The sequence below is a fragment of the Orcinus orca genome, chromosome 7 (assembly GCF_937001465.1).
Source record: "Orcinus orca chromosome 7, mOrcOrc1.1, whole genome shotgun sequence".
Lineage (NCBI taxonomy): Eukaryota > Metazoa > Chordata > Mammalia > Artiodactyla > Delphinidae > Orcinus > Orcinus orca.
In genome coordinates this window covers 11,486,737-11,504,653 of record NC_064565.1, presented here as the reverse complement: position 1 = coordinate 11,504,653, position 17,917 = coordinate 11,486,737, and the positions used below count along the sequence as shown (strand labels likewise).

Genomic DNA, 17,917 nt, shown 5'->3' with positions numbered 1-17,917 from the left:
CGGGGAACTAAGATTCCGCATGCTGCAAGGCGTGGCCAAAAAATTTAAAAATCTGTGAGTCCAGGGCTCACAGTGGAACGAGGCTCTAATGCCATACTCCTCGGGGCCGAGGGAGAGAATCTGATGGACTCCTGGGTCAGGGGACTTCCTGGTGCTGTCACCAGAGGCCAGCAGGGCAGGGTCACATGAGCCGTTCAGGGGCTGGGAGTTTGAGGAGTTTGGTCAAGTCCTCCAAGGAGGGAGTGGGGTTTGGGAGAAGTGGGGGCATCCCCGGTACAGGAAGGAAGATACAGAATAAATGCTGACGGACCGCAGGGCCAGGGCAGAGGCTCCAGGTCGAACCCTTTACTTCTGCTCCTGCCTTTTGTGGCAAACCGGTCAAGAACTGACTGCAGCCTTTTCGGAATCCTGTTTATTTTTCTCAGTTGCTCACAGAAGTGGCCAAGAGGTGCTGGGAAGACCCGAGTTCTAATCCAGCCCCGCCACTTACCAGCTCCGTGAATTTGAGCACGTGACAAAAGATTTCTGAGCGTCCTCATCTGCAAAATCGAGGTTATGGGAATAGTCGTGTGCAGTCGCGTGTGCGTGTGCGTGGGCTTGGGGGGCAGTTACCGGAGCGGCTGGAGCTGAGAGTTTAGCCGAGTGCTTGCACCCACGTGGTAGGGACCCTGAGAGGCGTATCTTTTCATGTTTTACATCAAACCTTCATGATGTAATCAGGATGGCCGGCCATTGAGTAATTAACAATGTTTCTTTTCTTTTACGCTGACACATAAAATAGATGCATCTTATAACTAATGGCATCCTAGATTTGGTGAAATATCATTACCGGTTGTGCTGATCTGAGGCAAACCGCAGTATCTCCGGGTAAAAATGTCCCCATCAGCTAAAGGGGGACAACGTCCCTCCTTCAGCCAGCTGCTATGAGGCTAAAATGAGGCCGCGTCTGTAGACAGTTTTGACGTCGCCCACCCCTTCCCTCCTTCCCTCCTGCAGGCACCACTGATGGGCACAGGTGGGCTTGGGGCACACAGAGCGGTCCTGAGCCGGGAACTTGTTTGTTTGTCTGTGGAGAGGGAGGCCTCAGCACCAAGGGCCAAGCAAATATTTGCAGTTATGGATTAACTCGAGGTCCAGGCTGTCATGGCGGCAGGAGGGCGACCTTGCAGTTTCTCGGCGGTCCACCCCAGTAAGTCCCCTTCGAGGCAGGTCTGTGAGGGGGGCCGGAGGAGGGTGAGCAGGGCTGAAGGTGGACTCTTCTAGCCAGGGTTTGAGAGGCTGGCTGGAGCTTGGGGTAAAGGAAATCTGGGCTGTGCTGCCGGCCAGGCCAAGGCTCTGGCTGGCATTCCTCAGGCTGGGGTGCCATGGCTCCCAGGGGCCTTCCTCCCAGACTTTGAGGGAAGTGGAAGTCGGCTGAGGGCCTCCAGACCCCAGAGCCATCGCCAGAGGCAGCTTGGAACCCGGAGCCCTCCAGGCTCCCCACCACAGCCTCACCTCTACTTCTAAACCCTTTAAACAAATATCAGAATCAGCCTCAGAGGGGGTCGGCAAAGTGGAACATGAGGTTAGCCGGGGAGGGGGGTGCCGGTGGGGCAGCCTGGGGGGCAGCGGGGGCTCCTAGGTTTCCGGCCAGCAGGGCTACCTCTGTGGCCTTGTGGTGCGCCTGGTGGTTTGCGGCAGGGGTTAAGGTTCCAGGCCTGGAGCCACACAGGCCTGAGGTCAAGCACTAGCTCTTCCGCTTCCTGGCTGTGGGGGTTTAATAAGCGATTTCTCTCCTGTGAGCCTCAGTCCCCCGCTCTGTGAAATGGGGTGACGACATTAATACCTCCCTCTTGGGTGGTGGTGAGCCTTCGCTGAGATAAGAGTAGCTCATGCTTACTGAGCATTTGCTATGTGCAAACGTATTCAACAGTTTTATGTAGATTAACTCATTTAATTCTCACAATAACCCTCTGAGGCAGAAATACAGTTTTTCCACCCATTTTACAAATGAAGCAACTGAGGGGCAGTTAGGGATCTCGCCCGACAATCCTGTCCTGGAGCTGGGATTTGCACCAGGCGCTCTGACTTGGTGGCCTGTCCTCTGAACCATGTCCAAATTTCTTGAAAGACACCGTGACTGTCCAATAAATGTCAGTTATTATTCTTAACCTGGCCTTTAGATCAGCAGAGGCGTCACCCCCGAATCCTCACCCAGGGAGGGCAGGAACGTTCTGGGTGCACCTGCCCATCACCCTTCTGTGCCGAGTCCCCTTTGATCTTCACCAGGTCGCTGCCCCTTCCACTTCCTCTCTTCACCCTGCAGGCTCCGGTCGTGTGACCTTAGCCCCATATAGACAAGGGGACCGAGGCGCCACGTGGGTGTCTGAATAGTAAACAGGGACCCCCGACCCCAGCTTTTGCCCTGGCGATCCCACCCGGGGCCGGGGAAGGGGGCAGAGCGGGGGCTGGCGCGGCTGCCGGAAGCTCAGAAGTCCTCCTCAGACAGGTGGCAGCAACTTCAGAATGTGGCGGCTTACAGGCCTCTTACTGTTCGTGACCATCTGGGGAGTTTCCAGCGCACCAGCTCCTCCCGGTAAGGCCACTCTCCCACCCCCTCCTCGGGACCCTCAGGGTCTTCACACCTTTCACCGTCTCCCCTGAGCCTCAGGGCGAGAGGAGATGAGAGGCGGACCTGAGGGAACAGGGATAAATTAACCGAGGGGAACACAGCGGCAGGCCGCAGCTCAGGGGCTGAGTCCTGTGGCGATGGCAGGGAGCCCCCGGGGTCGCGGGGTCACGTCCTTCCTCCTACCTGGGGGGGTTGGTCACAGAGTCCCCTGGGTCCCCCCACTCCACCGTTCACTCCCTCAACTGTGAGAGCGCCAGGCCCCGCTGCCACGCAAACTGCCCCAGAGCAGCCTGTCCTCCTAAAATGCTCATCTGCTGGCCGCTACCCTGCCCCAACCCCTCCCCTGGTCCCCACGGCCAGGGGACCAGGATGTGGAGAGGAGGAGGCCCGCGGGACAGCTGTGCTGCCTGGTTTCTTAGGCAGCCCTCCCCCCACACCTCCTGCAGCCACCGTGGGCTCTTTCTTCCATTTATGCCTCTTCCTGAGCTGCTCTGTCTTCCTGGCGGCCCTTCCTCCCCACTCCCAGCCCCGGTTCCCACCTGCGGTCCTCTTGGCTCCTATGTCCAGACTCAGTCTGGCACATCTTCCCTTCCTGAGGATGCCCTTCCTGGTCCCGGCACCCTCGAGCCTCTCTTGCTCACTCCCCTGCTTTGGTCCCTCCACCCCAGCTGTCCCCCTGCCCCCAAGGCAGACACCTCTCAGAGCCCAGGAGACATTTGGTGATGCTCCCCAGGTGGCAGGTCTGCCTTGTCCAGGTGTGCCTGCCCTAGGGGAAGGGCGTGGGAAATGCTCCATGAGGGGGATGGGAGGAGGGGAGGGCAGGGAGGATGGAGGGACGGCTTCACGACAGGGTTGCACCAGGTGTATCTGGAGAACGAGGCCCACTTACCTTTGCAGTATAATAATAACAACAGCAGCAGCACGTGGCATTTGTCACTGGCCGCTCATTTCCGTACTAAGTGTTTTACATGAGTATCCCATCCTCATTTTTTGATGAATAAACTGAAGTTTAGAGGGGTAAAGACATGGGCTCAGGGTCACACGGAGGTCGGGCTGGGTTCGGAGGGAGGGAGGTCTGTCGGCCTCAGTGCACGCACCCTGAATGGTCAAGTGTCCTGTCCTCCGATGGCCGGCCCCCTGCTTCGGGAGGAGGAGAGGGTATTGGTACCTGGAATTATAATCCTGAGAGACCCAAGACGAAAACCTCCCCAGGGACTCGCCAGCCAGGCCCCCCACCAACGCGAGCTCCCTGTCTCCCCCCCAGACTCAGTGTTCTCCAGCCACCGGCGTGCCCACCAGGTGCTGCGGATCCGCAAACGCGCCAACACCTTCCTGGAGGAGCTGCGGCCCGGCAGCCTGGAGCGCGAGTGCACAGAGGAGACCTGTGAATTTGAGGAAGCTCGGGAGATTTTCCAAAACATGGAAGACACAGTAAGGCCGCCCGACTGGGTGCAGAGCGTGAGGCTCAGGGGTGGGACCTGGAGCGGCAGCCGGGGGCCCCTTGGGAGTCCTGGGAAGCGGTGGACACCAGCCCCTTACCCTCCCAACTTGCCAGGGGTGCAGCAGTGGAGTGAACGGCCCTATGGTCTTGGCCAGGGCACGTGGGACTCCAAGAAACAGAACTCTGCAATGAGCGTGAGAAGCGTCTGGGGAAGCCTTAGGCAGGGATTCCCACCAAATCCCAATGGAGGTAGCTCAGTCCCCCTCTCCACCTGTGACTGGCCACCCCAGCCTCCCCTCTTCTCCCTCCCTCTGATCCAGAGGCCACCACCCCTGCTTCCACCCTGCTGACCAGGTGACCCAAGACTCCCTGATGTCTCGGCACACACACTCACTCTGTGCCTTAGACACTCCAGGGGTGAAACCTGATTGCTCAGGAAATCCAGGGAAAGGGTCTGTGTCCTCTCTGGCCCCCAGGGCCCTGTGGTGGTGGCCCTGAGGTGGTAGGATGCGCTCGGTAAGGGAGGTGTTCCTGATACAAGGCTCAGACCCCCTCCAGCACCCAGAGCTCACTTTAGCGACTAGGAGCTGGGGGTTGTGCCACCACCTGGGTCCCCTTCAAGCTGTCTGTAGGCATGCCCTTCCCACTCAGCTCTCACAGCTGAAGGCGGAGCTCTGGGTGGCTTCCTCTCTTGCCCTCAGCCCCCATCTCCACTGCCTCTTCCCCCAAATGGCCTCCTCAGCAGATGCCAAGATGATTTTCGGCAGGCACAGCCTGGGCACATCACACCCCTCCGGTGCCTGCCCCCCCCACCCCCCCGCCCAGGGTCTCCCAGGCCAGCAGGGGGGCTTTCGGCCTGGGCATCAAGCAGTGGATCTCAGGGACTGGTGGTCCCAGCCCAGCAGCAGAAGTGCCACCAGAGAGCTGCTTAGAAAAGCAGACTTTCTGAACCGGCAAAAGCCGTGTCTCACGCACACGATGTCCTGCTCGTCACCCAGCTCTGAGGCCAGGCTCAGGGAAAGAGCAGACGCCAGGTGCCTGGAGGGATGGAGCTGGAAGCAGGCAGAGCACCCTGGGGGTGGGGGGTGGGATTTGGGTCCCTTCCTTTGCAGAGGCTGCTGGGGTAGCAGCCAGCGCCCAGAGGACGCTTCCAGCTGCACGGACGGGAAACGGGGGGCGGGTTTGGGATGTGGGGTGGAGATGGGCAGAGGGGCAAGGAGCCTGGCTTTTCTCAGGGTGCAGCTGCCCAGAGGCTAGGGTTGACCCCTCTTTGTGTGGAAGCCCTTCCCTTCCCTGCCCGCTTAGATGCTGCCTGCCGGACCTGGGCCAGCCCGGGGAGGGGCCCCGGGGGCTCCCCATCTACACAGGTGGGCTGACGGCCCCTGACACCGCCCCTTCTCCCCGCAGATGGCCTTCTGGTCCAAGTACCACGGTGAGTGCGCTCCAGACCCCTGGCCGCGGTGCCCGTGCCCCTCGAGGTCTCTGGGCCGCTGGGGGCACGGGGACGGGGCCGGCGGACCCCCGTGATCCCCTCCTTACCCCTCGTCGCAGACGGGGACCAATGCGCGGCCCCGCCGCCGGCGCACCCGTGCGACAGCCCGTGCTGCGGGCGCGGCACGTGCATCGACGGCCTGGGCGGCTTCCGCTGCGACTGCGCGCAGGGCTGGGAGGGCCGCTTCTGCCTTCAAGGTGAGGGGCGGCGGGCGGCGGGCCGGGGAGCTCCCCGGGGCCGGGGGCGGGGCCGGGCGCGCAGAGCGCCGCGCTCTCTCGGCGCCCTCCTGCCGGTCCCCCGCAGAGGCTCGCTTCTCCAACTGCTCGGCGGAGAACGGCGGCTGCGCGCACTATTGCTTGGAGGAGGAGGGCGGGCGCCACTGCCGCTGCGCGCCCGGCTACCGCCTGGGGGACGACCACCTGCTCTGCGAGCCCAAGGGTGAGCCGCAGATGGGGGACAGCACGGGGCGCCCGGGCGGTGAGCAAGCCACAGGGCCGAGTCCCAGGCGAAGGAGACGGGCCGCCCCGACTGGGAGGGAGGGTGCCCTCGGCGGGTCTCCTGCCCGCTCTTGCCCTCGCCCGCCCGCCTTCCTCCAGGGGCCGCTGCCCACTCTGGGGGCGTGGTCTGGAGCAAGAACCCAGAGGTAGCGCATCTCCCCAGGGAGGAGCGGATGGGGCGGGCACGCCTCCAGCGTCCTCCTCATCTCTCTTGACGGCTTTGTTTCCGCCTTCACCTCTGGCTTCTCTGAGGAGAGACAGGAACCGTGATTCTGCCTCCTCTTCTACTTTCCTTTTTATACATTGAAATTTCTATCGGATTTATATACTTACGCAACAGTCGGAGTTTCACAGCTCTTACCATGATTTCAGCAGGTTGCTCCTCCGTGTGGATCTTCTTGCATTCACTGTGCAGCGCCCTTTTCCTGTGGAAATGCGTGTCTTCTATCTCTAGGAACATTTCTTTAGTTATTTCCTTGATGACCTGCCCTGTGCTTTCTCTGTTCTCTCTTTCTGCACCTCCTAATCAGATCTCTTCCCCCGGATTGATCTTCTAGTTTTATTATCACATTATCTCTTCTATTTTCCGTATCTTTGACTTTGTGTTCTTCTTTCAGGGAACTTTCCACAACTTTATATTCCAGTCCTTTTACTGAAAAAAAAAAAAGCCAACTATTCCTTTTAAAGTAATTAGAGATTGACAGGAAGGTGCAAAGAAATGCCTGGTGGACCTGTTGGCTGGTGGGCTTTTCTGTGAGACCATCTGAAGGCCCAGGTCACTGGCAGAACCCCTATTGCCCAGATTCTTAGGTCTTTAGGCTTTTTTCTGAGAGTAATCCTCCAAGTTCATGCTTGGGTGGTCCCAGCCTGGCTTCCAGCCCCCTGGGGAGAGTAGAGGGAGAGGAACTGGCATCTGCCCCGTCTGCAGATGTCTGCGTGACTCTCTCTGGTCAGCCTTGCGTGTCACTGTTTCCTGTGGCGGTGCCTGGAGTCCCCAGGTCTCTGGTTCACCGTCTGCGGAGAATACACCTAGGGTCTTCTGCAGGGGTCAGAGAGGAGAGTCAAGCCACTGATGAGGGCTCTAGCGGTTTCTTTGACAAGCTCTCAACCTTCCTGCTGCAGCCCCACCTGCACAGCTTCTTCAGAGCCACGTGGAGGCTTCCTGGGCGTTTGTGTTGCCAAGCAGCCTGCTCCCAGCGTCTCCTACCACTGGCTGAGGTTTCGGCTTTCTCAGTCGGCCAAGTCAGTTACCATGTCCCTCTGCTGTCCAGCTTCTGGAATCTTGTCGCTGTTGTTTCATCTCCCTTTTCTGTCACTAGGCAATCCCCCTGCTGATGGTTTCCCACTGCTTCTCGCGAGTCTAAATCTGCCATCGCAGCCTGAATGGCCCTGGCCCGCCTCCCAGCCCTCACTTCTGCTCAGTGCTCTCTCCTCTGGGCTGGAGCTCACAGCCGTGCTCAGAGCCACTCTGCGGCTCTCTGGGCGTGTCCACCTCCTCCTCCCCATAAGTCCTTACCTCTGTCAGGAGCTCGGCAGTATCCCAGCGCTGAGACCTTACTTGTGCATCTCAGGGATTACTCCCAACAGCCCTGGGGTGTCCCAACTCTGAGAACTTTAACGACCTGCCCAAGGGCGCACCGCTAGGTAGAGACGCTGCTTGGTCTGACTCTTGTCATTAAGTGGCGCTGTTCGTTAACCGACTGACTATCCCGAGGGGCTTTGCAAGTTGATAGAATTGAGCGTCTGAGCATCATTTATCCTACAAGGCAGCAAAGGAGGCTGCTGGCAGGAGGGGGACGGAGATGGGAGGGCAGTCTCGGGAGCAGTACCCAGCAGGCACTCAGCAGCCTCCCCCTGCCTTCAGTGACGTTCCCCTGTGGGAGGCCAGGGAAGCGAATGGAGAAGAAACGCAAGAACTTGAAACGTGACACAGACCAAGTAGACCAAGAAGGCCAATTAGATCCACGGCTCATCAGTGGGCAGGAGGCCGGATGGGGAGAGAGCCCCTGGCAGGTGAGAGGAGAGAGAGGCAGCGGCTCACCAGCTGGGTCAGGAGTCACTGAGCCCACCCAGTTCCTGCTCAGGAGGCACCAGTGGGAAGGGAAGTGCAGCCTTTGCTTGGGGTGGGGGTGGGGGGGGCGGCGGCAGTGCTAAGGGTGGAGGGTTCCAGGGAAAGATGGTGCTAACCCGATGGGAGAGGAGCAGCCGGGCAGGGTGGGCTGGGCACCGGGGGCCAAGGGGGAATGTGCAGGAAGGAGAGGTATAGCTTTTAAAAAGAGCTGGAAAGATAATGCTCTGCTGGTGGTATTTGAGGCAGAAGCCTGGCTGAGGGGAGCGGTGTTTTGCGTGGGAAAGGGCTGGGAGGGAGGGTTGTCCTCTGCCCCGCCACGGGAGCTAACACTTATTTGGTCCCCATCTCTGCCAGGCACTGGGTCTGCGGGGGGGGGGGGATTATCCAGAGATCAATAAGCGGGGGTGGTGGGGGGCTTCCCTGGTGGCGCAGTGGTTGAGAGTCCGCCTGCCAATGCAGGGGACGCGGGTTCGTGCCCCGGTCCGGGAAGATCCCACGTGCCGCGGAGCGGCTGGGCCCGTGAGTCATGGCCGCTGAGCCTGCACGTCCGGAGCCTGTGCTCCGCAACGGGAGAGGCCACAACAGTGAGAGGCCCCAACAGTGAGAGCCCCACGTACCGCAAAAAGAAAAAAAAAAAAAGCAGGGGACTGGCAGGTCTTGGGGAGCTCACAGCCCCCGGAGATTCAGGCTCCTAAACACATGGTAACCCAATGGGACCAGAGCCGGCTGACAGGACAGGGACTGAGGGAACCTGGAGAGGGCTCCCAAGGCAGCCTGGGGGCCTCAAGGCTGCTCAAAGGACTCGACGAGCAGCCTGAGCCCCCGACGGTGAGGAGAACTCTCCGGGTGCTGCTGAGGATGGTTATAGGAACAGCACAGGCAAAGGCGGGGAGATACCCTGGAACAGGCAAACTCCATCAAACGTGCAGAAGAGAAAATGCCAAAAAGTCCATGCCCGTGTGACCAGGGAACCCAGGGAAGACCTATTTATGCAGCTAGTGCCTGGGGCTGTGCTGAGAGCGGGGGCCCTGACACGGAGCTGTCAGAAGGCCGTGTGGTGCCGTCACTGCCCACCTCCCATTACAGGTGATCCTGCTGGACTCGAAGAAGAAGCTGGCCTGCGGGGCGGTGCTCGTCCACGTCTCCTGGGTGCTGACAGCGGCCCACTGCTTGGACGACCGCAAGAAGCTCATCGTCAGGCTAGGTGTGGGCTGGAACCAGGCCGGAGGGGTGGCCCAGACGGGCTGGCCGGGTGGGGAGCCTGGTCTCCGGGGTGCTTGAGCAAGACGACACCAGAGCCGCACAGAAGGCATCTGGGGGGAAGAGGCCCGTGTGCTCCCACCCCGCCACTCCTGTGGCGGCATTTTAGACACAATGACACCAGGTAGTTTGCACGTAAGGGATTCTCTTCGAATCTGGTGCCCAGGTGCTTACACATGTGTGTTTGCCAGCGAGGAGGTTACACACATACTTGTGTCTTCACTCTCACCATGTGGAGTGGCCGTGTGTGTGGACCTGCAGCACCCTGGGGTGCAGGGCCACGCTTCACACAGGGTGACAGGGATGGACTGTGCAGCGGGGGCCCTGGCATCTGGCACTGCAGCCAGCCGCCTCCCTGCAACAGCCCAGGGCTCCCCGAGCCTAGACCCCACTCTCTACCAATTTCTGGGGGGCGAGGGTTCTCTCACTCCAATCTTTATGCAAAAAAAAAAAAAAAAAAGGCAAAGATACGTACTGAGAGTGAATGACCAGATTCACACACCCTGCCATCACGCCCAGCACTAGCAGAGGCCAGTGGCCTCCAGCGGGGCTGGGCTTGGAGGCAGAGCCATCACCCCGCCTTTCCAGGAACCAGCAGGCTCGCCTGAGAAGACCTTGTGTCTTGTGTGTGGTCCAGATCTTTCTTCCCTGGTGGAGCCTGTGTCCGGCTGGCTGCTCCTGCCCTGCCCCCATCTTGGCAGGTGTCCCATGTTCTCTTTGCGGCTCTGGTCTGTGTCCCAGGTCTCCAGGGAGCTTCAGGCTTCCCTGCTGACTGCCCACCGCCGGTCACTTCCCAGGCCTCACTGCTCCGTCTATGAGCCAGTCCTGAATTCAGACCAGCGTTCTGCCCCTTTAGGACTGACACTCACGGGCTGTTACCCTTGATAGGGACCATGTGGCCCAGGACAGTGCCGGGCATACATGGTGACCACTCCTGCTGTCCCTCCACGAGGGCCTGCAGGAGCGTGGCAGCCACGTTGGCTTCAGGAGGCCCCAGGGGAGGGAGGCTCTCCCAAGCCCACTCTGACAGCCCCTCTGCCCTGCAGGGGAGTATGACCTGCGGCGCTGGGAGAAGTGGGAAGTGGACCTGGACATCAAGGAGGTGTTTGTCCACCCCAACTACACCAAGAGCACCAGTGACAATGACATCGCGCTGCTCCACCTGGCCCGGCCCGCCACTCTCTCGCAGACCATTGTGCCCATCTGCCTCCCAGACAGTGGCCTGTCGGAGCGCGAGCTCACCCAGGTCGGCCAGGAGACGGTGGTGACAGGCTGGGGCTACCGCAGCGAGGCCAAGAGAAACCGCACCTTCGTCCTCAACTTCGTCAGGGTCCCCCTGGTCCCGCACAATATGTGCGTTCTGGCCATGCAAAACAAGATCTCCGAGAACATGCTGTGCGCCGGCATCCTGGGGGACCCGCGGGATGCCTGTGAGGGCGACAGCGGGGGGCCTATGGTCGTCTCCTTCCGCGGCACCTGGTTTCTGGTGGGCCTGGTGAGCTGGGGCGAGGGCTGCGGGCGCCTCAACAACTACGGTGTTTACACCAAAGTCAGCCGTTACCTCGACTGGATCCACGGCTACATCAACGCTAAGGATGCCCCCCTCCAGAGCCAGGTGCCTTAGCGTCTTCCCCACTTGTGTCTGGACCCCAGAGGACACCCTTGGACGGGGGCTGGGTTGTTGAATGGCCAAGATGTTGGACATTAAAAAGGGCATGGAGCAAGCACAGCAGCTCTGGATCTGTCTGTCTTTCCGACCCTTTTCTGGGCTGTTCTGGAGGGAAGTATTTTTGGGGCATCTACTGCACGCCCCACACTTTATGAACTGGATCTTATTTACCTTCCACAACAGCTACTCTGTGGGGCAGGAAGGAGCAGACCCAAGGTTTGCAGCGTCTAAAGCCGGTAAAGTTCGGGGAAGCTCGCTTTATGAAACAGAATAAAACATGGGACTCCAAAACTGGGAGAGTCCCCCCCAGGGCTTTGGACGGGGCCTGTGTGAGCCAGGGATCCTGACGGTAAAGCCAGCTCTGAAGGTAGAGACTGCGGCTCCTATTACGGGGGAAGAAGCTGAGGTTCAGGAAGGTTTGCATTGTGGAGCCAAAACTCAAACTTGGTTTGACTCCCAAGCCAGGGCCCTTCAGGCCGCCCCCCACGCTTCCTGCTGGCTCTGGAGGCCAGCATCGGCCCATGCGGGGAGGAGCCAGAGACGCAGAGGGGTTGGTTCAGCCCAGAAGGAACTCACGCTGTAGGTGTGGGGAAGCTATTTAAGAACAATGCCGGGCTTCCCTGGTGGCACAGTGGTAGAGAGCCCGCCTGCCGATGCACGGGACACGGGTTCGTGCCCTGGTCCGGGAGGATCCCACGTTCCGTGGAGCGGCTGGGCCCGTGGGCCGTGGCCGCTGGGCCTGCGCGTCCGGAGCCTGTGCTCCACAGCGGGAGAGGCCGCAACAGTGAGAGGCGCGCGTACCGCCAAAAAAAAAAAAAAAAAAAAAAAAAAAAAAAAAAAGAACGATGCCACACAATCGTGAATAGTGGTAGGCTGTTGACTCTGTCTTGACCTGGCCTTAAAGGCATAACTGAGAGAAATCAGTTAGGATGCACCCGACAACAGGGGAGAGTGGTGACACAAAGCCGAGGCAATTAGTCTAAAGTCATTAAATGTGTGACTCGGCAAGTCACTTCTGTTCTCTGGGCAAATGGAAAGATTAGATGGAGAGCAGCGGTTCTCAACCTTCAGCGTACTTTTGAATCTCCTGGGGGCTGGGGGTGTGGGTGAGGGCTTTCAAAGACATCTACATCCAGTTTCACCCACAGAGATTCTGGTTTAGTTGACTTAGAGTGGGGAACAAAAACACTGATACTTTTTAAACTCCCCAGGTCATTTTAATGTGTGGCTATGGTTGAAAGCCACTGGACAAAAGGAACTTTCAGGACCTTTTCTGCTTGGGTAGGTGCCAAGACGCTCAGGGCCAATGAGGATAAAGAAAGTAGAGCACAAATCAGTCAATGGTACGGGAGGCCTTGGCTTATGATTACATCCCTCTTGTTGGAGCCACAGCTGCTGCTTACAGACCAGGGGGGACACCAGGACCCACTGAGTCCTGTACGTGCAACACAAGGAAAGAGGCATGGCTGAGAAGGAGGCAGCAGGATCTGTCTCCTTAGGGCCTGGGAAAGGGTAGGCGGGACTGCTTGGAGGTGGAAGGAAGCCAGGCCTGGGGCTGGAACCATCTGCTGATCAGTGCCTAAGGCCAGTGTCCCCAACACTTGCAGTGGGACATGATGGATTGAAAGAGTGACCGCATGCTGAGGTCTTTGCCCTTGTTAAAGATTCCCCAGGTGAGTCTCCTGTCAAGGTGGTGAACTAGTGTGGGAGAGAGAACTTCTGGCATCCCAGCCCGAAGAGATCTGCTGACCTGTTCTCCAGTGAAACTAGTGAAAATTATTAAAACAAACAAACAAATAAAGTCTCTGGAAATGGCCCTAAGAACAAACAAAACAAGAACAAAAATACAACTTTTAAAGCAACATAAGAAAACTTGATCTGTCCATAGAAAGCAAAGAAGGAGAATAAAAGTCAATGAGCAGCAGGTAAAAATCAATGGTATTTCTACATGTTAACAATGAACATGTGGAAACCAAAATTCAAACCACAATACCACTTCCAATCACTCTAAAGAAAATGAAGTACTTAGATATACATATAACAAACATGTACCAGATCTGTGTGATGACACTTACAAAATGCTAAAGAAGACCTAAATACATGGAGAAACAATGGAAGACTCAACACAGTAAAGATGTCAATTTTCCCAAAATTGAGCTATAGGTTTAACACAATTCATAGAAAAATCTCAACATGATTTTTTTGTAAACAAGCTTACTGTTTTTTATATATATATATATATATATATATATATATATATATATATATATGGAAAGGCAAAGGACATTGAGTAGCTAAAACACTTTAGAAAAAGAAAAATTAGGAGAAATCATTCTACCCAGTGTCATGGATTATAATCTAACTACAGTGAACAAGATTGTGTGGTATTGGTGGAGGGAGAGACACATAGATGAATGGAATGGAATAGAGAATCCAGAAATAGACTCACACAGCCATGGCCATCTGATTTTTTTTTACAAAGATGCAAAAGCAATTCGATGGAGGAAGGAGACCCTTGTCAACACATGGTGCTGGTACAATGGGGCATTGACAAGCCAAAAAATGAACACAAAAATTATACAAAAATTAACTCAATATGGACTAACATATAAAAACTATAAAATGAAACAAGAAGAAAGTACAGTTAATGGAAACTATGGAGTAAGATGGAAATAATAAGGGTAAATGTAACTGGGCTAAACTTATCAATAAAAAGAAAGAACTTTCAGAATAAAAAATAAACCTGACAATATATTATTTACAGACAGTGTAAAAACAAAAAACAATGAAAGACTGAAAATAATATTAGAAATTCCACATTGCTTTGAATGAAAAGAAAGCTAAGATAGTGATTTTAATAACTGATAAAATGGCAATCAAGGAAAAAATATCACAAATAACAAGGATGGACATTAAATACTGATAAAAGAATCAATCATGTATAAAACTATAATCATGATAAAATAACATATGCCTCTAACAATATAACCTCAAAATATTTATAAGCCAACAATTGACAGAAGTGCAGGGAGAAATGAGCAATTGTACATGGAAATTTAAAAACCAATAAATTAAAACAGGTTAAAAAATAAATGGGGGCTTCCCTGGTGGCGCAGTGGTTGAGAGTCCGCCTGCTGATGCAGGGGACACGGGTTCGTGTCCCGGTCTGGGAAGATCCCACATGCCGCGGAGCGGCTGCGCCCGTGAGCCATGGCCGCTGAGCCTGCACGTCCGGAGCCTGTGCTCCGCAAGGGGAGAGGCCACAACAGTGAGAGGCCCGCGTACCACAAAAACAAAACAAAACAAAACAAAAAAACCCATAATGAGGTGTCACCTCATATCTGTTAGAATGGTTATTATCAAAAAGACAAGAAATAACATGTGTTGGCAAGGATGTAAAGAAAAAGGAACACTTGTGTACTGTTGGTGGGAATGTAAATTGGTGCAGCTACTATGGAAAAACAGTATCGACGATGCTCAAAAAATTAAAAATAGAACTACCGTATGAGCCAGCAATTCCATTTCTGTGGATTTATCCAAAGGAAATGAAAACACTAACCCGAAAAGATACACACACCCCCAGGTTCATTGCAGCATTATTTACAATAGCCAAGACATGGAAACAACCTAAGTTCCATCACTGGATGAATAGATAGAGAAAATATGAGACAGGTAGGTAGATAGATAGATACGAGGTAGAAATATAAAATGTGATATATACACACACCATGGGGATGTAATGTACAGCATGGTGACTATAGTTAATAATACTGTATTGTGTATTTGAAAGTTGTTAAGAGAATAGATCTTAAATGTTCTCATCACAAGGAAAAAAAACTAAACTGTGTGGTGATGGATGTTAACTAGACTTATATATACTGCAAATATATACAAATATCGAATCATTATTTTGTACACCTGAAACTAATGTAATGTTATACGTCAATAATATCTCAATTAAAAAATAAAGAAAAGGGAGGGAATTAGGAAGTATTTTATTTTAAGCTAATAAATTTGAAAACATACATGAAATAGATACAATACTGAAAAAATACAAAATATGAATGCTGATGCAAGAAGAAAATTGAAGTGGTGAAAGCCATTCCCACTTCCCCTCGAAAGCTTCAGCCACATGTTGTTTTTGTGTGTGTGAGTTCTACCAAACTTTTAAAAACGTATTTATTTATTTGGCTGCATTGGGTCTTAGTTGCAGCTCACCGGCTCCTTAGTTGTGGCATGCAAACTCTTCGTTGAGGCATGCATGCAGGATCTAGTTCCTGGACCAGGGACCGAACCCGAGCCCCCTGCATTGGGAGCACGGAGTCTTTACCACTGCACCACCAGGGAAGTCCCTACCAAACTTGTAAAGAACAGAAAGTTCCCATCTTAAACAAGTTTGCTCCCCAAAGTGAGCAAAAGGAGCAAAACAGTGAACAGGTGCCCAGCTCATCTTACATTTAGTGCTTCAGTCATTTCCCAGTTGCTGGCCTAGGACTCGCTGAGGTAAGCTCCTCCCTCCCCTCCTTTCCTTCATGCAAATCCAGGACTGATGGTCACAGTAACTAAAACCTTTTCAGAGAAGGGGAAGGTCAGCCAAGGCTGAAGTCAGCTGTGAAAGTGGAAGAGTTCAGTTTTCCAGTGGAAGCTGGCCATGCAGAGAATCCGAGGCTGGGGCTGCTGGAGCGAGGGGCTGGGGGTTCTGCCTCCTGAGGAGCCCTCCAACCCAGCTTCACCTGGAAGGACAGATGGGAAACTGCCAACCAAAGTGAGGCCAAAGGACCACAGTGAGCTGGGGGGAGACGGCAGGGCGCTGGCAGGAGCTGGGAGGCAACGGTCCAGGAACAGGCGGGCCAAGTCTCAGGGGAGGCCAGGAGAGCCTGGGTGGCAAGACGGGCCCCAAGGGCTGTCCCGGGAGAGGCCACAGGTCAGGGTGACGGTGGCCATATTGAATACTTTCACTGCAGCTGACCGTGTGATGGAAATCTCACGCCAACCAGAGGGGCGAACTGCTGAGGGTCCCCGTTTTGATGAAGAGGAAAGAGGCTAGAGGGGATGCCTAAGTTGTCCCTATCGGGGGAGTCCGGCTGGGGGTGTGGTTGGCTCCAAAGTCCCTGCTCTGTCCTCTGTGACACGGAGCCAGGTCGCAGGTGAAAGAGGAGTCATGGACGGTTGGGCAGTGGCAGGACCTGGGCTCTGTCAATATTTGGGATGGTTCAATCATTAGCCAACTTCAGCCTTGTCCCTTGGTAGACTCCCCAGGGCAGGTGCTGGGCCAGGCCTGGCCCTGGCTGCAGCCCTTGGAGACTGGAGCCCTGAGCCCACCCTGCCAGCCCTCTGGGGGCTCCATGGGGCTTCTCCAGGGTTGGACATGGAGGGGCAGGCAGCTGGCAGTGGCCGCCCTCTGCTCTGCGTGGTTGGTGGTATCCCCACCTGTCCCCACCCACAGGGCTACAGTCCTGTCTCGGCGGCCAAGTGAGCATGCGCTTAGGATGCTAAAACAACTGGGAAATTGAGTTTGAAAGTAATCTGTCAAGAGAAAAAAAAAGGCATTGAAAGTAGTCATCATGGGAAAGGCAGAATTTTGATGGACTTAATTGCACTTATTTTGTGGTTTAGGATGATTTTTATTTTCAATTATGTATGTGGGGAAAGAAAGCACACCATAATCTTTCCAGCACCCTGCTCACCTTGACCTGTGCTAAGTGCCAAGGACTGTTCTAGGCCCTTCATAGGCACTGTTTGATTTAATCCTCTAGGCCATCCTAAGAGACACATGCTCTCCCATTTTACCCATCTTAGGCTCAGAGAGGTGAAACTACTTTCCAAATACACAGTGAGTATGGAGAGGATGAGGACCTGCCCCCACGTTTGTCTGACTCCAAGCGTTTGTCTGACTCCCTGCACCCCTTTAGTTAATGTCGGTCCTGGAGAGATCTCAGCAGAGTAAGGAACTGGGGAGGGGTGCAGGGGGGCAGGTGAGGGTGTCCTCCAAGTTCTGGCAGAGGCTGGAGCTAAATGGGACCAGCCCTGGGAATGCAGGGTCCCAGTGGCTGACATGTCCCTGCCGTGTACTCTCCACAGACAGAGTTCTGATTCTATTACAAAGTGAGATGCAGGAACAAGACATCGCCTGAGATAAGGCATGTGAGCTGGAGCTGGGTGGTGGCAACTGGGTGGAAAAGCCTAACTTGGTCCCAGAGAATTGATGTTGTTTGGGGGCCAGTCACCTCACCCCACTGGGCCACAGCACTCGTCACTTGACCCTCATTTAGAAGGCAAGAAAACCCAGATCTCACGGCAAGTCGATGGTAGAGTTAGGCCTGAAATCCAGGACCCCTGGTTCTAGCCCGTGTTCTTTCCCCTGCACCCACTCATCATCTTGTACTAGGAGCATAAGGGCCAGAGTGTGGGCACTGAGGTCCCACAGGACCTTTCATCAGGCAGGAGCATGTTGCACGTGCTTAAAAGAAATCAAAATTATACATGCACATGGTTAAACAACCAACTAGTACAGAGGACTTAATATGAGCGGTCATTACCTGCCATCCAATCCCTCCTCATTTACTCCTTTATTTCTCTCTGTGCTGATTTGAGTAGTTTTTATTATTCTTTCTTCAAGCTCACTAATTCTGTCTTCTCCTGTGTCCAATCCCTGTGAAATCTGTCCAGTGAGTTATTAATGTCAGATACCAAAGTTTTCCACTCTAGAATGTCCATATGATTTTCTTTGCATATTCCATCTCTCTCAAAAAAATTCTCCATCTTTTCATTCATTTTTTTTCTCTATCTTATATTGTTATAGTCATTTTAAATCATTGTCACCTATTCCAATATCTGGATCATCTGTGGGTATACATATATTGGCTTTTTTTCTCT

The 17,917-nt window shown here is 54.6% G+C and overlaps 2 protein-coding genes across 2 annotated transcripts in view; both read left to right on the top strand.

Annotated features, from left to right (window-relative positions):
- Positions 1-17,917, top strand: part of GPR17 (G protein-coupled receptor 17) — a 397,229-nt gene that overhangs the window by 168,141 nt on the left and 211,171 nt on the right. The gene's annotated exons all lie outside the window — the stretch shown is intronic.
- Positions 975-11,099, top strand: PROC (protein C, inactivator of coagulation factors Va and VIIIa). Its single transcript, XM_049712176.1, has 9 exons — positions 975-1,189; positions 2,489-2,575; positions 3,876-4,042; positions 5,460-5,484; positions 5,604-5,741; positions 5,848-5,982; positions 7,906-8,054; positions 9,199-9,316; positions 10,419-11,099. The coding sequence occupies exons 1-9, from the start codon at positions 1,144-1,146 to the stop codon at positions 10,994-10,996; spliced, it is 1,443 nt and encodes a 480-aa protein (XP_049568133.1). The 5' UTR covers positions 975-1,143; the 3' UTR covers positions 10,997-11,099.